The 25,302-nt window shown below is 33.2% G+C and overlaps 2 protein-coding genes across 2 annotated transcripts in view; one reads left to right on the top strand and one right to left on the bottom strand.

Annotated features, from left to right (window-relative positions):
• dpr12 (defective proboscis extension response 12) overlaps window positions 1-25,302 on the top strand; it is a 202,839-nt gene that overhangs the window by 16,168 nt on the left and 161,369 nt on the right. The window lies entirely within an intron of this gene.
• On the bottom strand, window positions 10,090-11,186 carry LOC145729260 (uncharacterized). The gene is made up of 3 exons (XM_081979943.1): window positions 11,152-11,186; window positions 10,270-10,815; window positions 10,090-10,236 (listed from the first exon to the last, which is right to left on the bottom strand). Exons 1-2 carry the CDS (start codon window positions 11,184-11,186, stop codon window positions 10,323-10,325), a joined length of 528 nt encoding a protein of 175 aa, XP_081836069.1. The 3' UTR covers window positions 10,090-10,236; window positions 10,270-10,322.

Genomic DNA, 25,302 nt, shown 5'->3' with positions numbered 1-25,302 from the left:
TTTGAGAAAAGTTTCCTTGCAGCATTTGATACAAAACGTGTTTCTGAGATTTATGATAGTTATTTTGACAGTGATCACGTGACTGCCTAGTTAAAATATATACCAAAAACCACGTGATATCTGTCACTCAAAACTGTCAAAATTTGCTTAGATTATGCAAGAGATACAGTTTAACACAGTTTTCGAAACAAGACGTGTTCCTGAGATGTATGACAGTTATTTTGACAATTGTCAGTAAAAAAAAAACGATTATACATTTCGTTACTACATTATATTTAGGAACACATTGTATACTTAACATTAGACATTATCACCTATAGAGTTGAAAAATCATGTTAGAATGTGCATATTTGATGTGAAGATAGACAAGAAAATTAGCTGAGAATTATTTTTTACAGAAAATTTTTAAAAATATAACTTCTTGTCACTTTCCAAGCAAAAAGAGTCTAAGTAAGCACTTTCTGGTCTGTTAAAAATTACTAAAGTAGTTACTTAAAGCGTTTATAAACGGTTATTAGTAGCACATTCCGAAATTGCACAATAAAAATAACAAACTAAAAAGTAGAAAATGTTAAAACTTTATTAAATGTAAGTTATATAGTGAAAAATTTTTAACCGGCAAGATTTATGAGGTTTTAGTGTAATAGCAATCTAAATCCAATTTCCCTTGCACTAAATCGACTACTAAACCGTTAAAACTTAATCCAAATTCCTCACCTGCATGTGTAGCTTAAGTTTTCCAGCCTGGGAAAATAGACAGTCTTTCAGTGCAATTTCCCTTATGTATGTAACCTAGAACGTTAATGAGATTTTAATTGTTTCAACGTTAACGTAATGTAAACTAGGAAATAACCTTTAAAAATAAGGAATGGCTTTTTAAAGTTTCTCGGTTTATTCTATAAGTGAGATTCCTGTTTTTGCTTTTACTTTTGGTTAACTAAAATCTTATCATATAATATCATACAGTGTCGTACTATACAAGAGAAAATTCTAGAAAGAACATTGTTTCACAAACGTGTCAATTATAGGATAAAAGAATTGTGATATTCTTTACAAAAGTAATTATTGGTAATTCAATTTGTTTGAGTAATTGCCACAGCTTTCAAACACCCATTACCTGAGTAATAACTCACGGCTTTAGACTGTTACGTCATCTCAATTAACTTTGATTTTTGCTTAATCTTCGTGAGTAATAACTGCTATTTTGGGCATACAAGGGCAATGCGTATGGTAGGTGAATGGTGTCGTTTGGCAGGACTGAGTATCAATCCAAAGAAGGCCCAGCTTATGCTATTCAGCAAGAAGCGGAACCTTGACACAAAATCCATGATTTTTCTGTCAGTGACGAATCTCGAATACCATATCACGGTGAAATATCTAGGTATACACCTAGATACCAAACTATCATGGCGCGATCATCTTGCTTCCAGGGGCAAGAGGGCCATGAATATACTATGGGCCTGTAAGAGGGCTGTTGGTGGCACTGGGGTCTAAATCCAGGGGACCCTGTCTTAAAAATATCCATTCTTTTTAAGATTTGTTTTTTCTTTTTTTCTGTGTGCGTAAATTAAAAATTATAAGCGATGCTAGGGTGATTCAGGTAAAAAAAAAGGTAGAGGATTGTCAATTGTTGACTTGAGATTGATGTCATTACTTTAGAATACGATTTAGTCGCGAATTTTGAGCTGAAAACCGAAGAAAAACGCGGAAACGATAATACGGTTGACGAGTTATCGCGTGGTGAATTTGGTTTTTCTTCCCTGCTTGTTTTTTTGGACAATACTTTGGCTGGGCCCTAATCCTAAACCAGTGCTGGCGTCAAATGAGAAGTTTTGGACGATCGGTTTGAGGTGAACAGGATAGGCCGAGATCTGAAGTACTACACACTGGTACACGACGATACCGACAGTGGGGCCAAAGAAAGCAGATGAGGAGAGGTCCGTCATTGTGACTGACACATAGGAGGGACTCTTTCAATATAAACAGTGAACCTGAGCCTAAATTAACAATTTCAGAGACTGTAAGTAGTAGATAAGTTGTTTAATCTATTTAGGGATTGTTGGACAGGATGTAAATTTAATTACAGTAGTGATTATTGATTTCCAAACAGTCGCCTGTGTTAGAAATTAGATAGTAAATTAAGTTAGATTCGCGGTAGGTAATTATAGTTAGGTTTAGTTATTTCCCCTTGGAAAAATAACTTGGCATCCCTTTGGGTTATAAAGATCAGTTTTTTGTAAATTCTTTTTGATTTTCATTTTTCTTCAATTTAACTTAAATCAAAGAATGGATAAAAATCAAGAAAATCACTCTCGAGAAAGTTTAGATAATATAATTATGCGAATAGATAAAAGTCCAACGGTTCAGGAACGGAGACCTTCGGAACGACCTAGTCCCGAGAGTGATTCGCTTAACAACCCTTCCCATTTGGGACGTCGGACATCATAATTTAGTTTGACTTTTTGTTTATATTGATTAATTAATAATATTATTTATTTGTTGATAATAATATTAAACATTTTTTTTTTTGTCCACGAAACTAACAAAATCCTAAAAAATGTCAACTTTCTACCGAAAATTATGCAAGTGTTTCCTGTGATAGAAAATTTACACACCGTGTTATGCTAACTAAAGATTGTTATGAAAATTACACAGTCTCTTCTTCAGCATTACTTTTCAAACTTTTCTTTTTTTAAAAGGGTGGCATTTTTATCTCCTTATTATTCAGTAAGCATATTTTGCGAAAAGAAGGAATATCTGACAAGGCAAATAATCATCTTTTATCTTGCTCTTGGCTTCCGACTCGTCAAGAAAACGACCTTTACATTTTCTGCACCGAATTTATGTCGTTTTTATTCTTCGAAACATGACGGGGAATTAGGACTACGACTCGTTTCTTCACAGTGACAATTCAGGAAAAAATGGGATTCGTTTTGATTTATTGCTGCTTGAAAATTAGCTATTTACGGAACCGGTTAGGAAAAGTGCTATTTTGCTGCACGAACACAGAAAAGTCCTACAATTTGAATTAGTTATACAATAGAAGATTTTTTGAATTTTTCTTATTTTTAGTAAATATAGTGAAATATTATTAGGAATAATGACGATATGACATAATCTTACTGATAAGTAAATTACTGATAAAGTAAATAATTTTACTTTACCAGGAAGATTTTACTGGTAAACTACAACTACTGTGTTTCCGGCAGTTCAAATTTTGACACCGCTTTGCTCCCTGACTGTACCTAACTTTACAGTATTTTTTACGTTATTGGATAAAAAAATTAATGCGGAATCCAAAAATGTGCTTAAAACAGTATTTTTCTCGTTCCAAGTTGGTTTTACACGCAATTTTGTCCTGTGCTTTCACACTGTCTTTCTGACAGTTCAAACTTTGACACCGCTTTTCTTCCTGACTGTACTAAATTTTTTAATGTTTTTACGTTATTGGAAAGGAAATTTTACTACAGATTCCAAAAATGTGCTTAAAACAGTAACTTCGTTTCGTTCAAAGTGGGTTTTATAAGCGATTTTCCCCCTGACTGTCCTTTCAAACTGTCTTTCTGGCAGTTTAAAATTTGACACCGCTTTTATCGCTGACTGTACCAAATCTTGCAGTATTTTTTCAGGTTATTGGATAGGAAATTTAATGAGGATTCCAAAAATGTGCTTAAAACAGTAATTTTCCTATTCCAAGTGAGTTTTACACGCAATTTTGTCTCTGACTGTCTTTTCAAATTGTGTTTCTGTCAGTTCCAACTTTGACACCGATTTCTCCCTGACTATATCAAATTTTGTATTGTTTTTTTATGTTATTGGATAGGTCATTTTATGAGGATCCTAAAAATGTTCTTAAAACAGACATTTTCTTATTCCAAGTGAGTTTTACACGCGATTTTGTCTCTGACTGTCTTTTCAAATTGTGTTTCTGTCAGTTCAAACTTTGACATCGCTTTTCTCCCTGACTATATCATATTTTATATTGTTTTTTTACGTTATTGGATAGGAAATTTAATGAGGATTCCAAAAATATGCTTAAAACAGTCATTTTCTTATTCCAAGTGAGTTTTACACGCGATTTTGTTTCTGACTGTCTTTTCAAACTGTCTTTCTGTCAGTTCAAACTTTAACATCGCTTTTCTCCCTGACAATATCAAATTTTGTATTGTTTTTTTTTATGTTATTGGATAGGAAATTTAATCAGGGTTCCAAAAATGTACTTAAAACAGTCATTTTCCTATTCCAAGTGAGTTTTACACGCAATTTTGTCTCTGTCTTTTCAAATTGTGTTTCTGTCAGTTCCAACTTTGACACCGCTTTTCTCGCTGACTATATCAAATTTTGTATTGTTTTTTTATGTTATTGGATAGGAAATTTAATGAGTATTCCAATGTGCTTAAAAGAGTCATTTTACTATTCCAAGTGAGTTTTACACGCGATTTTGTCTCTGACTGTCTTTTCAAATTGTGTTTTTGTCAGTTCCAACTTTGACAACGCTTTTTCCCTGACTGTATCAAATTTTATATTGTTTTTTTATGTTATTGGATAGGTAATTTTATGAGGATCCTAAAAATGTTCTTAAAACAGTCATTTTCTTATTCCAAGTGAGTTTTACACGCGATTTTGTTTCTGACTGTCTTTTCAAACTGTCTTTCTGTCAGTTCAAACTTTGACATCGCTTTTTTCGCTGACAATATCAAATTTTGTATTGATTTTTTATGTTATTGGATAGGAAACTTAATGAGGGTTCCAAAAATGTACTTAAAACAGTCATTTTCCTATTCCAAGTTAGTTTTACACGCAATTTTGTCTGTCTTTTCAAATTGTGTTTCTGTCAGTTCCAAATTTGACACCGCTTTTCTCCCTTAATATATCAAATTTTGTATTATTTTTTTACGTTATTGGATAGGAAATTTAATGAGGATTTCAAAAATGTACTTAAAACAGTCATTTTCCTATTCCAAGTGAGTTTTACACGCGATTTTGTCTCTGACTGTCTTTTCAAATTGTGTTTTTGTCAGTTCCAACTTTGACAACGCTTTTTTCCCTGACTGTATCAAATTTTATATTGTTTTTTTATGTTATTGGATAAGTAATTTTATGAGGATCCTAAAAATGTTCTTAAAACAGTCATTTTCTTATTCCAAGTGAGTTTTACACGCGATTTTGTTTCTGACTGTCTTTTCAAACTGTCTTTCTGTCAGTTCAAACTTTGACATCGCTTTTCTCGCTGACAATATCAAATTTTGTATTGTTTTTTTATGTTATTGGATAGGAAACTTAATGAGGGTTCCAAAAATGTACTTAAAACAGTCATTTTCCTATTCCAAGTTAGTTTTACACGCAATTTTGTCTCTGTCTTTTCAAATTGTGTTTCTGTCAGTTCCAAATTTGACACCGCTTTTCTCCCTTAATATATCAAATTTTGTATTATTTTTTTACGTTATTGGATAGGAAATTTAATGAGGATTTCAAAAATGTACTTAAAACAGTCATTTTCCTATTCCAAGAGAGTTTTACACGCAATTTTGTCTCTGACTGTCTTTTCAAATTGTGTTTCTGTTAGTTCCAACTTTGACACCGCTTTTCTCCCTGACTATATCAAATTTTTATTGTTTTTTTTACGTTATTGGATAGGAAATTTAATGAGGATTTCAAAAATGTGCTTACAACAGTCATTTTCCTATTCCAAGTTAGTTTTACACGCAATTTTGTCTCTGTCTTTTCAAATTGTGTTTCTGTCAGTTCCAAATTTGACACCGCTTTTCTCCCTTAATATATCAAATTTTGTATTATTTTTTTACGTTATTGGATAGGAAATTTAATGAGGATTTCAAAAATGTACTTAAAACAGTCATTTTCCTATTCCAAGGGAGTTTTACACGCAATTTTGTCTCTGACTGTCTTTTTAAATTGTGTTTCTGTTAGTTCCAACTTTGACACCGCTTTTCTCCCTGACTATATCAAATTTTTATTGTTTTTTTTACGTTATTGGATAGGAAATTTAATGAGGATTTCAAAAATGTGCTTAAAACAGTCATTTTCCTATTCCAAGTGAGTTTTACACGCAGTTTTGTCTCTGACTGTCTTTTCAAATTGTGTTTCTGTTAGTTCCAACTTTGACAACGCTTTTTTCCCTGACTGTATCAAATTTTATATTGTTTTTTTATGTTATTGGATAGGAAACTTAATGAGGGTTCCAAAAATGTACTTAAAACAGTCATTTTCCTATTCCAAGTTAGTTTTACACGCAATTTTTTCTCTGTCTTTTCAAATTGTGTTTCTGTCAGTTCCAAATTTGACACCGCTTTTCTCCCTTAATATATCAAATTTTGTATTATTTTTTTACGTTATTGGATAGGAAATTTAATGAGGATTTCAAAAATGTACTTAAAACAGTCATTTTCCTATTCCAAGTGAGTTTTACACGCAATTTTGTCTCTGACTGTCTTTTCAAATTGTGTTTCTGTCAGTTCAAACTTTGACACCGCTTTTCTCGCTGACTATATCATATTTTGTATTGTTTTTTTATGTTATTGGATAGGAAATTTAATGAGTATTCCAATGTGCTTAAAAGAGTCATTTTACTATTCCAAGTGAGTTTTACACGCGATTTTGTCTCTGACTCTCTTTTCAAATTGTGTTTCTGTCAGTTCCAACTTTGACACCGCTTTTCTCCCTGATTATATAAAATTTTGTATTGTTTTTTTATATTATTGGATAGGGAATTTAATAAGGATTCCAAAAATGAGCTTAAAACAGTCATTTTTTTATTCCAAGTGAGTTTTACACGCAATTTTGTCTCTGACTGTCTTTTCAAATTGTGTTTCTGTCAGTTCCAACTTTGACACCGCTTTTCTCCCTCACTATATCAAATTTTGTAATTGTATGTACTTATGTTATATATTTCTAAGGTAAAATGTATAATTTTCCTCTTGCAAAACATAAAATAAGCTTATTTGGAAGATATTTTAGTTATCTAAAGTCATATTTTACACGCCACAAACTGCAAAAAGGATTAGATTTAGTTGTTAGTTTGTTAGAAAACTAGGTGATGCTTTTAAGGGTTTAAAGTGGATTTACCAGGTTTTGGATAACTTTAATCCAAGGTTGTCCTGTGTAATTCTCTGGCACTGAAACTAGTTTAACTTGCTACTCAAGTTTCCGGCTGCCTTCAAGTTTTATTCGCAAATATTTGATGTGGCAACATTGTTTGGAACAAAATAAACCAAACGTAGAAACAAGCTTTGCATTTCCAAATGCCGGCGTATTAAGTTCACGACTTTACACGTAAAACTAAGCCAGAAATATGTATTTTTCTGTCAGCTGAATACGAATCGTGAAGGTAAATTTATTTAAATAAAATGCAAGGCAAAGTCATATTAAAGAATTATTTCCAGGTAAAACTTCCTATTGCAGTTCCCTATAATTTTCAAATTAAATAAGGTCTAGTTTTGCTTGCTGTTTGTGTTAAAAATTATAGGAAATTTCATTAAAATAATAATTTCTTTCAGCCCAATTTTTTAAGTATAATTTTACTCAAATATCTTGAAAACACATATAATTACAGATTTACTTTCTATTGGTAAGCAACAATAAGCGATTGGAATTTAGGATATTTCATAAAATAAACCTGATAATGATCCCCAAAAAATATTATTTAGTTAGTATTATTAAAGATTTTTTAATATCTCGTAAACTGAACATTTCTGTATTTGTCACTGATCACGTGACGGCAAATTTGGAAACTGTCACGTGACCACATAAGTTTAGTTTGAGCTTAAAACAAAACCATTTTGTGAAAAAATGAAAATTCTAAAAAGAGTACCTGGAAAAGCTCATTTGGAAGTTATCGGAATAGTCACGTGACCATGATCAGTCAATAGGTCAATTGAAAACTGTCACGTGACCATATGAATAATCTGGTCTGGAAAACTGTACAATACATCAGTCACGTGACCTGTAGAAGAGAGAAAAATACAAATTCTGAGAAAAAAATGCTTAAAAGCTGATTTGAAAGTTACATTTATAAAAAGCTTTGGATTCTAAGTAAATTCAATTATTATTAATAAAATTAAATTTTGTTTTATAAACTAGGCTTTAGTCTCATTTTGAGCAGTTGTTTTGTATTTTTTTCGACACTGTGACAACAATGCCTGTTTTTTTTCTGATTGCGTAATTAATCTAGTTTACTTTGATTTTGCGTTTTTATACTGGTTTTCTTCTAACTTATTAATTTCGTTTATAGACGAATTAATTACGGTTAGATGTCCACACGTATTGAAGCAAATTGAAATTCTGGTCTGAATATAGCAATTAGGTCAAGAGACACGTATCTGATATATATTCCAGAAATTGCTGCCCTTAGAACTTTTCAAAGGTGATAAATTGTCAAGCTAAAGGTATTGAATTTAAATGTGGATACCATTATATTATTTATTGAGACAATTCCAATATCAGTCAGTTGAAAAATTGCTAAAATAGCTTTACTTTGTATATGATGGACTTTTTGTAGTATAGAAGTTGAACCACTACAAAATTTTACACACCTAACTCGAAGCGTTTTTAAAATATTCATGAAAATATCCAAAAAAAAATCAAATTTAACGCCCTCTAGCGGCCAAACGGTACAACGTAAGCTGGTCCAGTCAACGTCACGTGGTAGCCCCATTCATTAGCTTTCTTTTGTCATATGATGGGTCTCTACAGAATATTTCAAATAAGCGAGTTATCGACGATTTTTTGGAAAAGTGGACGAAACTGACTTAAATTTGTGTTTTTGGGCCTACTATACTAAACAGCGGCCGTATTGGATTTTGCTCAACCAAACCTACGTTTTCTACTAATTTCAAACTGGAATCTGACGTCCATTTTGCTCTAACTGTAACGGTTTCGGAGATGACCTTGAAGTTATGACATTTTTGACAGATTTTAGAGCATGACACCCTTCAAAATTATATTTTGACAAATGACACTTTACGTCACATTTCTACCATTAATCGAAACCTGTCTACATAGTAAAAGACAATTTTAAAATTTCAAAAATTTTCGAAAAAAAGTTCAGTTTTTTATTTTTCAAGGTCACACGGTGCGTTGTACAGAAAAATGTCATATTTAGTAAGAGTTGCCAACCGTAGAGATGTATACGTGGTAAAAAATTTCCCACACTTAACTCGAACCGTTTTCGAGATATTCATTAAAATATCCTAAAAAAATAATCAATTTTAACGCCCTCTAGCGGCCAAACGGTACATCGTAGCCTAGTCCGGTTAACGTCACGTGATAGCCCCATTCATTAGCTTTCTTTTGTCATATGATATGTCAGTACAGTGTGTTTAAGATAAGCAAGTTATGGGGAATTTCTTGGATAATTGCGCAAAAATTAACCTGAAAATGAGCTTTCCTTGTCTCCGGGGAGTACTGGATAACCGCCGCCATTTTAGTACTATTCAATTAAAACTTAGTACATACGGTAAATTTTGACCTTGAAAACATGATTCTGCTGTCAAAATGACACAAAAGTATTAATTTGTAATACAAAAATTACAAATACAATTACACAAAATAAAAACTAAATAAGTAAATTCAAATTACAGCAGGAAAAAATTCTAGATAACTGTCAAATGTCAAAAAAATCAGAATTAATAATTTTCAAAAAGTCGCGTTCAAAAATATTATTGGTGTTGGTCATGTGGTATCACAGTTGGTCACATGACACCGGTTCTTTTTTTAAATATGTCAAATAAAACGTTAATGACGTCAAGTTTCCATCTCGCGCAGTTCACATGTAATAGAGAAGGAACGATAATTATTACGTCACTAGCCCTAGAACGGACTGAATATCCTATATCTTTAATATCTCAGAAATTTGGCGCTTATTCAAAAATGCAAAAAAATACAGGGTGTCCCATTTAAAATAAGCAGCAGTTGACATCTACTTCCAATTAAATCGTTTTTTTTTAAGTAAAAAAGGTTTTTTAGACTGTCTAGTTGTGGTAATTTAGAAAATTAGTGGATATTGTTAGGTTAGGTTAGTTATTGGGATGAAATGTAAATAAGGTCTATTTTTGGTTGTTGAAGAATTTTTTAGATTGGTAATGGTAATGGTAGGTGTGGATGGTGACAGATGTACTGCGACCTGATTAGATTTATTGTACCCCATATTTTTCTGCTATCTCAAGGTTTCCTTGTTCATAGCAGCCCCTCAAGATTTAGTTCCTATAGGAGTTTCAGGATCTTGAGTGGGTCTGTTCCAGGTATTTCTTCCACACCCAGCTGAGGTAATCCCAGTGTGTTTAATCTTCTGTGGCGTTCAGCATAACCTACCTGCAGGTACTGTCCTCTTCTAGGCGTAGCTTCCTTAAGTGTACTCTGAGTCGACAATGACCCGTTAGAAACCCCGTTAATGCCTGGAGACTAATTTTGCTGAGGTTAATCAGTGTCTTCGATCTTGCTCGGTTAAAATTGCCGAGGAGATCTTTGGCCTGCCTCAGTCCTGGAAGTCTTTCCCAGTACGTTGCTCTCAGTTCTTCTTCAGCTTTATTAAGTACTTCCTGGACATATGCTTTTCCAAGGCCGCAGAATGGTTCTGGCCCGATCAGTAGCGCTGATGCTCCTTTTGGTGTGAGAGTATCTACTTGTTCGTTACCCTCTACTCCGACGTGCCCCGGAACCCAGAGGAGGGTTACCTTGTTGTTCCTTCCTAGATCATTGAGCTTTCCTATGCACTCCAGAACCATCATCGAGTTGATGCTCAACGCTTTGATGGCTGCGTGGCTATCGGAAAGGATCGCAATTTTCTTGTTCCGGTATTTCCTGTCGATGTTTAACGAAATACACCTTTCTATGGCGTGAATTTCCGCTTGAAAATGGTAGGAAACTGGCCCATGGGTTCGGAGTATTTGGTGCGAGGCCCAAAGACTCCTGCTCCAGTCCCCTCGGGAGTTTTAGATCCGTCCGTACACCATATTATGGTATTTTTTCCCAATGTTTGAATGAATTCTCTGCTCCAATTTCTCTTGGTGCTTAGTTCCGTTCGAAATTGTTTTTCGAAACTAAACTTCCTGATGATTTCGTCGGTTGGGAGATTGGCAAGGTGTGCACTGCCAGTAAGCAGTGAGTCCCTTGCACTGTGTGCTCTTCTTATCCAACCTGAGATGTGCTCCCCAAGCGGTTCTTCTAACCATGATGTGGAGAGGTGTGAGATCGAGAATGACGTTATGCAAAGACAGTCTCTGAACCTTCTCTAATGTCTTCCTTGTTGTGGCAAGTTCGGTTTTTCTGTGCCTCACTACTGCGCCGTATGTGATTGATTATAGGTCTCACTATCATGGTATACATCCATCGCAGCATTGATGGGTTACAACCCCACGTCTTTCCCGCAATGTTTCTGCACACCATCAGTAATGACTTTGCCTTGCTGGCAATCTTTTCTACGTGTCGGTTCCAGATAAGTTTTGGGTCTAGAGTAAGTCCTAGATACTTAACCTCATGCCGCCATTCTAAGTTTACGTCGTTGAAGCGGATATTTCTCAAGTCTTAGGGTACCACTGTGGTTTTTGATGAGTTGATTCTCAATCCCACTGATAAACACCATCTTCTGGTGGTCTCTAGCTCCCTTTCTATTTTTTAAGATTAGTTGCAAACAAATTTGAAGAATCTTAACTATTTTGAAGACCAATTTTTGTTATTTGCTTTCACTTAGTTACAATTTTACGTAAGCACTAAGTTAGCTTATCACTCAGAAACCATCTAAACTTAGTTCATTCCATCTTTTTTCAGCTATATACGTCCAAGATTGATGGCCCCAGTTATCGTTTTCCGAACAACCGTGAAAACCCAAAGAATCGCGTTACAATAGGGAGAACTTTTCTCCATTGTGCATATATTTTTTACACCCTTTTATTCTTCATGGTTGAGCATTATTTTTTACATACGAGCGCCAATTGAAAAGAAATTATTGATACACGATTATCACATATTTTTTCCTCATAAATTCAGTTTCTTTTGGCATATTTCCAACTGAGGATTTACGGAAAAGCGAGGATTTTTATTGGAATAGTCTTTATAGATATTGTAGTAGTAAGTTTCACCTTATTTATCACATTGGCACGTTAAAAAGTTGGAGAAGCAGCAATTTCTAGAAGAAATATCAGAAACGGATCTCTGTTGACCTAATTGTATTGTATTAGACCAGAAATTCAATTTGTCTTTTGAAATTTTCTCATATCTCCACTAGTTTAGGAAATATTCCACAAAATCCATTTTGGAGAGCCTAAACACAAACATCTATAACTCGGCTGTTTTTGAGACACTCAAAAGATGCCTATTTTATGGCGTTTTAATGTGTTGTGCTGGAGACCCGTTTTGCTGTCATTCCCACTTTTTCCACCATATCTTTCAAACGCATGGTCCGATTTAAGTGAGGTTTTCATTATTGAATTTAAACTGCCCAGTAGCATCGTTTGATAATCGTAGGCTGCAAATTGAAGCCTTAACTTAATATTTAAAAAAAATTGTACTTTTTTTACTTTTTTAAAATAAATACAAATTGTCTAAACAAATAACATACAGAATTTTAATGCAGTAAACGTTCTGTCGGTTAGAGAAAACCGGATCAAGTTGTCCTGCACCTTTTGCCAAACTAATGACGCGGACTTTCTAGAAATGGCGGCGGGTGGAAAACGCGATTTTCTAATTTTCTTTTACGACCCAACATGAATCCGGACCACATAAATTCCGTAGTTTGTGTTTGAAATGCAAAACATTTTTATCCGCTCGGGTTACGTATACAACATATAGCAAGGTTAGGATGGGACATTTTTATTTTATTATTTTTTATTTTATTTTTTTGTTAAACTGAACTTTTCTGACAACGTAATACACGAGTGAACGGGAATTTGAAGTATAAGAAAGCGACAAAAATTTATAGAAAAATCACTAGGGTAAGCGTAATTTTGTTTAATGAACACTGTAAACTTAGTTTTGACATTTCGACTTCATTTTTTGCTTTAAATTACAGGACCGTACTAAGCAAAAATATAAAAAAGTCCTTAAAAATTCTATTGTGGGTTTAATAGCGTCATTTTGCTTTACAAACACTGGAAATCTAGTTTAGAAATTTGAACTATAAGATAATGGTTTACGGACCTGTTATTCACAGCAAAATTGCTTAATTTGCTCTAAATTACAGGGCTGTATTCAGAAAAAAATATTAAAAAAACTTAGTTAAACTGCGTAATTTGTCATTGCAAACACTTTTAGTTTTGACAGTTCGACTTCAAATTTAAGGGTTACGCCAATGTTGCCAATTCTACCGTTAAAACGGTATATCTACCGTTTTTGTAGTTTTTCTACCGTTCTCCTGTATTTTGTATATAATCTACCGTTTTTAATTACGTTATTGCCATGTTGTTGGTTGTGGAACTTTTCATATACTTTTTCAGTTTATTGAATAAGAAATTTACTAAGGGTTCTAAAAATGCGCTTAAAACAGTCAGTTTCTAACTCCAAATTATTCTCTAAAACCACGTGATGTCTGTCACTATTGTCAAAATTTTACTAGAATTTTCAAGAATTACATTGTAACACAGTTTTCAAAACAAGACGATTTTCTTAGATTTAACAGTTAGTTTGACAATTGTCACTTCATATTCTAGCTACATAGTCTTCCGAAATCATGTAACAATTGTCAATAACGTCAAAACTGTCAAACCATGCTCTAAAGTTGCAAAAATCAGTGTTTAGAAACGTCTTCTTGCAGTATTTTATATAAAACGTGTTTACAGTTATTTTGACAATTATCACGTGACCGTCTAGCTAAATAGTGTTCTACAAACATGTGACAACTGTCAATAACGTCAAAACTGTCAAACCATGCTCTACAGTTGCAAAAATCAGGGTTTAGGAAAGTTTTTGTGCAGTATTTGATATATAACGTGTTTCTTGGAATTATGACTTTTATCTTGCCAATTATCACGTGACCGACTAGCTAAATAGTGTTCTGAAATCACGTGACAACTGTCATTAACGTCCAAACTGTCAAACCATGCTCAAAAGTTGCAAAAATCAGGATTTAAAAACGTTTTCTTGCAGTATTTCATGTAAAACGTGTTTCTTGGAATTATGACTTTTATCTTGCCAATTATCACGTGACCGACTAGCTAAATAGTGTTCTGAAATCACGTGACAACTGTCATTAACGTCCAAACTGTCAAACCATGCTTTAAAGTTGCAAAAATCAGGATTTAAAAACGTTTTCTTGCAGTATTCGATATAAAGAGTGTTTTTGAGATTTATGATTTTTGACAATGGTCACGTGACTGCTTAGCTAAATTATCCTTTAAAACCACGTGATATCTGACACTATTATCAAAACTTAAAAAAATTATTAATGAAAAAATTAAAAATCTGTATTTTTTTAAAATATTCTTGTATGAGATATCAATAAGCGCTGTTGTCAGATTCACATATAACTAAAATGTTTGTAATTTTTTTGCCTTTATTGCTGTTTTTCTGTCAAATTGTATACAATATTTACTTTTGAGCTTTGTTAACTAAAACAGTAAAGAAATATGTTTTTTTTAATGGCATTTTTTGCACTTTGGTAGCTATTTTCGGGCTGTTTTGGCTGAAATTTTCCGTACCATATCATAATACTCCAGTTCTTCTCAGTAACAAATTAGTGGATTAATTAATATCTTGCAAGTTGAATGCAAACATCACAAATTAGTAAGAAACTAGATTAAAGCTACAATTCTAAACTATTTGCTAATTTTCAGAGTTTGTTGACGAAGCTAACAAATTTTAGTTTAGAACCGTTAAATGCCGTTCGAATACGAGGGCAATTTAATTTCACGTACGTTAACTTATTTAATCAGGAATTTAGTTTCCTGGTCTTTTGGCTCTAAAATAAACATGCCTTAGTATCTCCAAATAGAATTTATACGAGAAAGTACAAATTAGTTCAGCTTAAACTTGTATCAACGCTAATTAATTTTTTTTAAGGGTAAAAACTCGTTTTTAAAACCTAAATTTCTGAAATTTGGTCAAGAATTTGTTCTCAACGTTAATCAATGTGACAAATAAAGAAGCAAACGTTCACAAATGTTACATTCATGTTTCTAATTGCGTTGGTAGACTGGACCAGTGTGTAATGACTCATTACTCACGAGATAGATAATGCGTGTTATTACCTATTCAAAACTAGTGAGTAATAGGCATATTATTTTGTCACTGCAAGTGTGCTTTACAGACAAGTTTGTCCCTGACTGTCCTTTCAAACTGTGTTTCTGGCAATTCATACTTTGACACCGCTTTTCTCCTTGACTGTACTAAATGTTGTAGTGTTTTTTTTATACTACTGAATAGGAAATTTAATGGTGATTCCAAAAATGTGTTTAAAACACTTATTTTCTCACTGCAAGTGGGTTTTACAGACAACTTTGTCCCTGACTGTCTTTTCAAACTGTGTTTCTGGCAATTCATCCTTTGACACCGCTTTTCTCCTGGACTGTACTAAATTTTGCAGTGCTTTTTTGTGTTGCTAAATAGGAAATTTAATGACGATTCCAAAAATGTATTTAAAACACCTATTTTCTGACTGCAAGTGGGTTTTACAGACTACTTTGTCCCTGACTGTCCTTTCAAACTGTGTTTCTGGCAATTCATACTTTGACACCGCTTTTCTCCTTGACTGTACTAAATGTTGTAGTGTTTTTTTTATACTACTGAATAGGAAATTTAATGGTGATTCCAAAAATGTATTTATAACACTTATTTTCTCAGTGCAAGTGGATTTTATAGACAACTTTGCCCCTGACTGTCTTTTCAAACTGTGTTTCTGGCAATTCATCCTTTGACACCGCTTTTCTCCTGGACTGTACTAAATTTTGCAGTGCTTTTTTGTGTTGCTAAATAGGAAATTTAATGGTGATTTCAAAAATGTGTTTAAAACACTTATTTTCTCACTGCAAATGGGTTTTACAGACAACTTTGTCCCTGACTGTCCTTTCAAACTGTGTTTCTGGCAATTCAAATTTTGACAACGCTTTTCTCCCTGACTGTACTAAATTTTGTAGTGTTTTTTATGCTGCTGGATAGGAAATTTAATGACAATTCCAAAAATGTGTTTAAAACACTTGTTTTCTCACTGCAAGTGGGTTTTACAAGCCAGTGTGTTCGTGACTGTCATTTCAAACTGTGTTTCTGGAAGTTGAAATTTTGACAACGCTTTTCTCCCTGACTGTACCAAACTTTGTAGTGTTTTTTTATGTTATTGGATAGAAAATTTAATGAGGATTCCAAAAATGTGTTTAAAACAATTATTTTCTCACTGCAAGTGGGTTTTACAGACAACTTTGACCCTGACTGTCCTTTCAAACTGTGTTTCTGGCAATTCAAATTTTGACAACGCTTTTCTCCCTGACTGTACTAAATTTTGTAGTGTTTTTTATGCTGCTGGATAGGAAATTTAATGGTGATTCCAAAAATGTATTTATAACACTTATTTTCTCAGTGCAAGTGGATTTTATAGACAACTTTGTCCCTGACTGTCTTTTCAAACTGTGTTTCTGGCAATTCATCCTTTGACACCGCTTTTCTCCTGGACTGTACTAAATTTTGCAGTGCTTTTTTGTGTTGCTAAATAGGAAATTTAATGACGATTCCAAAAATGTATTTAAAACACCTATTTTCTGACTGCAAGTGGGTTTTACAGACTACTTTGTCCCTGACTGTCCTTTCAAACTGTGTTTCTGGCAATTCATACTTTGACACCGCTTTTCTCCTTGACTGTACTAAATGTTGTAGTGTTTTTTTTATACTACTGAATAGGAAATTTAATGGTGATTCCAAAAATGTATTTATAACACTTATTTTCTCAGTGCAAGTGGATTTTATAGACAACTTTGTCCCTGACTGTCTTTTCAAACTGTGTTTCTGGCAATTCATCCTTTGACACCGCTTTTCTCCTGGACTGTACTAAATTTTGCAGTGCTTTTTTGTGTTGCTAAATAGGAAATTTAATGGTGATTTCAAAAATGTGTTTAAAACACTTATTTTCTCACTGCAAATGGGTTTTACAGACAACTTTGTCCCTGACTGTCCTTTCAAACTGTGTTTCTGGCAATTCAAATTTTGACAACGCTTTTCTCCCTGACTGTACTAAATTTTGTAGTGTTTTTTATGCTGCTGGATAGGAAATTTAATGACAATTCCAAAAATGTGTTTAAAACAGTTATTTTCTCACTGCAAGTGGATTTTACAGACAAGTTTGTCCCTGACTGTCCTTTCAAACTGTGTTTCTGGCAGTTCATACTTTGACACCGCTTTTCTCCCTGACTGTTTCAAATTTTGTAGTGTTTTTTTTATGCTACTGGATAGGAAATTTATTGGTGATTCCAAAAATGTGTTTAAAACAGCTATTTTCTCACTGCAAGTGGGTTTTACAAGCTAGTTTATTCGTGACTGTCCTTTCAAACTGTGTTTCTGGCAATTCATACTTTGACACCGCTTTTCTCCCTGACTGTACTAAATTTTGCACTGTTTTTTTATGCTACTAAATAGGAAATTCAACGACGATTCTAAAAATATGTTTAGAACAGTTATTTTCTCACTGCAAGTGGATTTTATCCTACTAACTAACTACTTTGTCACTGCCTGTCCTTTCAAACTGTGTTTCTGGCAATTCATACTTTGACAGCGCTTTTCTCCCTGACTGTACCAAACTTTGTAGTGTTTTTTAGGTTATTGGATAGAAAATTTAATGAGGATTCCAAAAATGGGCTTGAAACCGTCGTTTTTTTACTCCAAGTCGCTTTGACAAGTAATTTTGTTCCTGACTGTCAAACTGTCACATCAGCAGTTGAAAAAATCAGAACATATTTTTGAGATTTATGACAGTAAGTTTGACAGTGGTCACGTGACTGCCTAGTGAATTACCGGTAAATTGCGCAAATTTTTCAGTTTTTCAAGAATTTGTTCTCGAAATGAATCAATGTGACAAATAAAGAAGCAAACGTTCTTAAATGTTACCTTCATGTTTCTAATTGCGTTGGTAGACTGGACCAGTGTGTAATGACTCATTACTCACAAGATAGATAATGAGTGTTATTCCCTATTCAAAACTAGTAAGTAATACGCATATTATTAAACAGTAATAGAAAAACTAATTTATTACAAAATACAAAGAAAGCACATTGTTTAAACTGAATTAATCCAGTCTGTTGAGTCATTTCATTACTTTTTTTGCATCAAAAGTAACGGAAACTTTTCCATTTCCAAGTTTATCTCTCGATCGTGCAGAGTTTTCCGACTAGACCTAAAGAGAATTCCAACTCTCCTTTTGCCAAAGGAAGTTTCACACAAATGGTAAATTTACCTTAAATATTCTTTGCCGGCTTTCTAAAAGTTTTCTCAATCAGGTTTTAAATTTGAAGTTGCACGGCCAGTATTTTAGCTGCTGATAGAATGCAGAATGCTGTGAATTTTAAGTGTTTTCTAAAAATTTAAAACAAAAGAATAAGGATATTTCATAACTTATTGTTCTACTATAATTTTAATTATTAAAGTTTTTTTTATTAAGTTAGGTTAGGGAGGTATTTATTATTCTTTATTATTAATTAAATTATTCACCGATAAAGTTCAGGGTGCCACATTTGTAAGTATGGAGATCTCAAAAACGGTAGGAGGCACAGAGTTGGTTAATTTACTGCAAAATTGCGCAATTTGGTGTTTAATAATGCGTAGCTTTAAAATTTCAAAAATTGTGATTACTTCCGCAGATAATCAACAAAAAAAAAAGAAAATTAAAAAATTAGTGTAAATTTCTTTTTTAATTTACTTGATGAGACTGAGAAAATAAACCACACTTTAATATTGCCACTTTTTTCCTCTACGACATTACAATGTGACAAAGTGTAAAATTTGTAATTTACCAGTAATTTACTGACAATTGTCAAAACTACTGTCATACATGTCTTGTTTCGGAAACTGTGAAACTGTAATTCTTCCAAATTCTACGCAAATTTTGACAGTATTGACATTAGTCATATTTATCACGTGGTTTTTGGAAGGTAATTAACTAGGAAGTCACGTGATCATTGTCAAAATTACTGCCATAAATCTCAGAAACACGTTCTGTATCGAATACTGGAAGAAAACTTTTCTAAACCATGATTTATTCAACTGTTGAGCACAGTAGGACAGTTTGACAGTCAGGAACAAAATTACTTGTCAAACCAACGTTTGAAAAGACAGTCAGGGACAAAATCGCTTGTAAAACCCACTTGGAGTAAGGAAATTACTGTTTTAAACACATTTTTGAAATCCTCAGTGAATTTTCTTTCTGAAAATGTGCTTAAAATAGTTATTTTCTCACTGCACGTGGGTTTTAGAGATAAGTTTGTCCTTGACTGTCTTTTCAAACTGTGCTTTTCTCCCTGATTGTACCAAATTTTGTATTGTTTCTTATGGCATTGGATAGGAAATTTATTAATGATTCCAAAAATGTGCTTAAAACAGTTATTTTCTGACTGCAAGTGGGTTTTACAGGCGAGTTTTCCCCTGACTGTCCTTTCAAACTGTTTTTCTGTCAATTCATACTTTGACACCGCTTTTCTCTCTGACTGTGCTAAATTTTGCAGTGTTTTTTACGCTGCTGGATAGGAAATTTAATGATGATTCCAAAAATTTGTTTAAAACAGTTATTTTCTGACTGCAAGTGGATTTTACATTCGAGTTTTCCCTTGACTGTCCTTTCAAACTGTTTTTCTGGCAATTCATAATTTGACACCGCTTTTCTCCCTGACTATACTAAATTTTGCAGTGTTTTTTACGCTGCTGGATAAGAAATTTAATGGTGATTCCAAAAATGTTAATTTAGTCTTGTTTCGGAAAGTGTAAAACTGTAATTCTTCCAAATTCTACGCAAATTTTGACAGTATTGACATTAGTCATATTTATCACGTGCTTTTTAGAAGGTAATTAACTAGGCCGTCACGTGATCACTGTCAAAATTACTGTCATAAATCTCAGAAACACGTTCTGTATCGAATACTAGAAGAAAACTTTTCTAAACCATGATTTATTCAACTGTTGATCACAGTAGGACAGGTTGTTATTCAGGAACAAAATTACTTGTCAAAGTGACTTCGAGTGAGAAAACGACAGTTTCAAGCCCATTTTTGGAATCCTCATTAAATTTTCTATCCAATAACCTAAAAAACACTACAAAGTTTGGTACAGTCAGGGAGAAAAGCGGTGTCAAAGTATGAATTGCCAGGAACATAGTTTGAAAGGACAGTCAGGGACAAAATCGGTAGTAAAAGCCACTTGGAGTAAAGAAATTACTCTTTTAAACACATTTTTGAAATCCTCATTGAATTTTCTCTATGAAAATGTCCTTAAAAAAGTTATTTTCTCACTGCAAGTGGGTTTTACAGGCAAGTTTCTCTCTGACTGTCCTTTCAAACTGTCTTTATGGCAGTTCAAATTTTGACACCGCTTTTTTCCCTGACTGTACCAAATTTTGTATTGTTTCTTATGGCATTGAATAGGAGATTTATTAATGATTCCAAAAATGTGTTTAAAACAGTTATTTCCTGACTGCAAGTGGGTTTTAAAGGCGAGTTTCCCCCTGACTGACCTTTCAAACTGTGTTTCTGGCAATTCATACTTTGACACCGCTTTTCTGCCTGACTGTACAAATTTTGCAGTGTTTTTTACGCTGCTGGATAGGAAATTTAATGGTGATTCCAAAAATGTATTTAAAACAGTTATTTTCTCACTGCAAGTGGGTTTTACAGGCAAGTTTCTCCCTGACTGTCCTTTCAAACTGTCTTTATGGCAGTTCAAATTTTGACACCGCTTTTTTCCCTGACTGTACCAAATTTTGTATTGTTTCTTATGGCATTGGATAGGAGATTTATTAATGATTCCAAAACTGTGCTTAAAACAGTTATTTTCTGACTGCAAGTGGGTTTTACAGGCAAGTTTCTCCCTGACTGTCCTTTCAAACTGTGTTTCTGGCAGTTCAAACTTTGATACCGCCTTTCTCCCTGACTGTACCAAATTTTGTATTGTTTCTTATGGTATTGGATAGGAAATTTAATGGTGATTCTAAAAAATGTATTTAAAACAGTTATTTTCTGACTGCGTGGGTTTTACAGGCAAGTTTCTTCCTGACTGTTCTTTCAAACTGTGTTTCTGGCAATTGATACTTTGACACCGCTTTTCTGCCTGACTGTATTAAATTTTGCAGTGTTTTTTACGCTGCTGAATAGGAAATTTAATGGTGATTCCAAAAATGTGTTTAAAACAGTTATTTTCTCATTGCAAGTGGGTTTTACAGGATAGTTTCTCCCTGACTGTCCTTTCTAACTGTGTTTCTGGCAGTTCAAAGTTTGACAGCGCTTTTCTCCTTGACTGTACCAAATCTTGTAGTCTTTTTTTATGCTACTGAATAGGAAATTTAATGACGATTCCAAAAATGTGCTTAAAATAATTATTTTCTCCCTGCAAGTGGGTTTTACAGGCGAGTTTGTCCGTGACTGTCCTTTCAAATTGTGTTTCTGGTAGTTCATACTTTGCCAGCGCTTTTCTCCCTGACTGTACTAAATTTTGTAGTGTTTTTTTTTTGCTTCTGGATAGGAAATTTAATAACAATTCCAAAAATGTGCTTAAAACATTTATTTTCTCACTACAAAAGGGTTTGACAAGCAATTTTGTTCCTGACTGTCAAACTGTTCTGAAAAGTTGCAATAATCCAATGGAATAAAAGTTTAGAAAAGTTTTCTTACAGTATTCGATAGGAAACGTGTTTCTGAGATGTATGACAGTGGTCACGTGACTGCATTTATATGTCAAAATTTGCAACAACAACAGCTTTCAAATTTGGCAATTGTCAGTAAATTACTGGTAAATTACAAATTGTTTAAATCTTCAGATTCGCGTTATTTCTCTCATCTCAAAAACATATTAATTGTCAGAATTTAAAAAACTATAATAACATAAATGCTACTTGTACATAAAAACGTTATAAGATTGTTACTCGTTTGGTTCAAGACCCACTTTGTCAGAAACGTTTTACTTTATTTATTTTAGTATTGATAAACCAAAATCTCTAAAAGAGTAAATAAAAAATCAAAACAGCCTTTTATTCAGTCTTTATTTTGACAATATTGACCGAAAATAACTTTAAATTAAAAAAAGCAAATTTAAATTAAACTCATAATTTACTGGTCAAATTAGTAAATTTTCTTGTCACACTGACTTTGTCAATTTTAGTTTTTTAAATTTACGTCTATCATCAAAAATGATTATCTTGAATGAAATTTGACATTTTTCATAATAATTGTTTGTTTGTGCTGAACTTTTAGTTAATAAATTAGTTAATCAAGTTTAAATTGAAACGCACCGTATAACATAACTACATATTATTATTTGAAATACGATTACTGATCAGCAACTTGTATTATGTGCTACTGAGTTTCAAATTATTGGTTTAACTATTACTTCTCATTAAAACTAGCTGATTAAACGTGCATTATTCATTCATTTACAGCTAATTAGACTTAATAAATTTCCCATTCCGGTATCCAATTCGGAGTTCTGATTAGCTTTTCTATTAATGATTGAAATTTCATTAAAAGGGTAGTTCAATTAAAATAGTGGGGTTTATTAATTTAATTATTTATCCAAAAATAAATAACTATTTATGTAACCAAAATTGGGAAAAGTGGGATTTTGTGTAACGAACGAATTTTTGCTGTTCCTCATTGTGAACAGTGATCTCAAATGTTATAAGTAAATAAGGGCAATCCTACAAAGTCAAAAATTGTTTATTTTTGTATTTTATCCATCAATTCACCCATTTTTTTGTCAAAATTTTTTGATTTTTATTTTTTATTGCTTTGCAGTGATTTTTTTTTGTTAAATATGTTTGTAGTGTTCAGTCAAACAGCCTAATCATTCCACTTTTCTCAAAATCACTTAGTTTTCTGTCATTTTGTTCACCGTTTGGTCAAGATTCCTCTTTTTTTTGTAATTTAGCTACTTTTTAAAAAATTATTTCCACATGGTAATTGAATTCAATTCATACATTTTAGGGTAGCTGATAATTGTAATTAAATCACTTATTTTGAGTAAAATACTGTAATCACTTCTGAAAAGTGTTGAAACCAAAAAATGGAATGCATATGATTAAGAGGTGCATGGATTTATGAGATTTTCAGTGAAAGAAAGAAGAGAATCCATAAAACGTTTACCGAAGCGGAAATTGTATTTCTGCAGTAAATTTTTCCCACACGTTATGATAATTAAATAAAAACAGCATTTTCAGCGAATGCGCATACAAAACGAAACAAGTTGCAACGAAAACGTATTTATTCAGAATTTCCATTTGGAAAGAAAAAGGTAATTTATTTACATAGAAAACAAATAATACTTGCCGGCAAACAAACCACCGAAATGAACGAAAAAGAACTTTTGCGCAGAATTGAATCGAATATTTACACACAAATAGGTCTTTGTTTGTTTTTTTCCCTTCGCGGATTGTTTGTTTCGCTGTATTGGGTTTCATCAGCCACCTGCAATCCGTGTTTTTCCCGTGCATTTCCATTGTCGTAAATAATGTAATAAGGAGAGAGGAATAATGGTAATGATTATTGCCTGGAAACACGCGAACCGATTCGGCAATCAATAAACTCGTTTTATCAAAGATTAATCACTGGAAATAATAATAAGCATTATATGCCCTTAATCTATACCATTTAGAATTATGAAGCTTGACAATTCTGGAAAAAATAAGTTGTATTTTACAAGAAAAATAATGGATTTAATGTGACTATATTTGATGTAACATTGAATAAATGGGTCAATTTACAAACCAACAGTAAATTAGTGTTCCTATGACTTATTACTAACTAGTTTCGAATAGATAATAATAACACCCATTACCTACCTATGAGTAATGAGTTCATACTCACACTCTTACATATTCACGGCTATTACGCACTGGTTCAGTCCACTTGCGGATCGGAAAATCAAAGCGGTGTCCAGTTGAAAGCCCAGATTGAAAGAACAGTCAGGGATAAAATCGACTGTAAAACCCACTTGGAGTGAGAAAATGTCAGTTTTAAACCCCTTTTTGGAATCCTCATTAAATTTCCTATCCACTAGCCTGAAAAACACTACAAAATTTTGTACAGTCAGAAAGAAAAACGGTGTCAAAGTTTGAACCGCCAGAAAAGCAGTTTGAAAGGACAGTCAAGGACAACTCGCTTGTAAAACCCACTTGGAGTGAGAAAATGTCAGTTTTAAGCACATTTTTGGAATCCTCATTAAATTTTCTATCCAACAGCCTGAAAAAAACTATAAAATTTTGTACAGTCAGAGAGAAAAACGGTGTCAAAATTTGAACCGCCAGAAAAACAGTTTGAAAGGACAGTCAAGGACAAACTCGCTTGTAAAACCCACTTGGAGTAAGAAAATTACTGTTTTAAGCACATTTTTGGAATCCCCATTAAATTTTCTATCCAACAGCCTGAAAAACACTACAAAATTTTGTACAGTCAGAGAGAAAAACGGTGTCAAAATTTGAACCGCCAGAAAAACAGTTTGAAAGGACAGTCAAGGACAAACTCGCTTGTAAGACCCACTTGGAGTAAGAAAATGACTATTTTAAGCACATTTTTGAAATCCTCATTAAATTTTCTATCCAACAGCCTGAAAAACACTACAAAATTTGATACAGTCAGAGAGAAAAATGGTGTCAAAGTTTGATCCGCCAGAAAAACAGTTTGGGAGGACAGTCAAGGACAACTCGCTTGTAAGACCCACTTGGAGTAAGAAAATGACTATTTTAAGCACATTTTTGAAATCCTCATTAAATTTTCTATCCAACAACCTGAAAAACACTACAAAATTTTGTACAGTCAGAGAGAAAAACGGTGTCAAAGTTTGAACCGCCAGAAAAACAGTTTGAAAGGACAGTCAAGGACAACTCGCTTGTAAAACCCACTTGGAGTAAGAAAATGACTATTTTAAGCACATTTTTGGAATCCTCATTAAATTTTCTATCCAACAGCCTGAAAAACACTTCAAAATTTTGTACAGTCAGAGAGAGAAACGGTGTCAAAAGTTGAACTACCAGAAGCATAGATTGAAAGAACAGTCAGGGACAAAATCGCCTGTAAAACCCACTTGGCGTGAGAGAATGTCAGTTTTAAGCACATTTTTGGAATCGTCATTAAATTTCCTATCCAATAACATTGAAAAACACTACAAAATTTGGTACAGTCAGTG

The sequence above is a fragment of the Ips typographus genome, linkage group LG5 (genome assembly GCF_016097725.1).
Source record: "Ips typographus isolate SLU linkage group LG5, UJ_Ityp_2.0, whole genome shotgun sequence".
Taxonomy (NCBI): Eukaryota; Metazoa; Arthropoda; class Insecta; order Coleoptera; family Curculionidae; genus Ips; species Ips typographus.
This window is presented reverse-complemented; position numbering and strand designations above follow the sequence as displayed.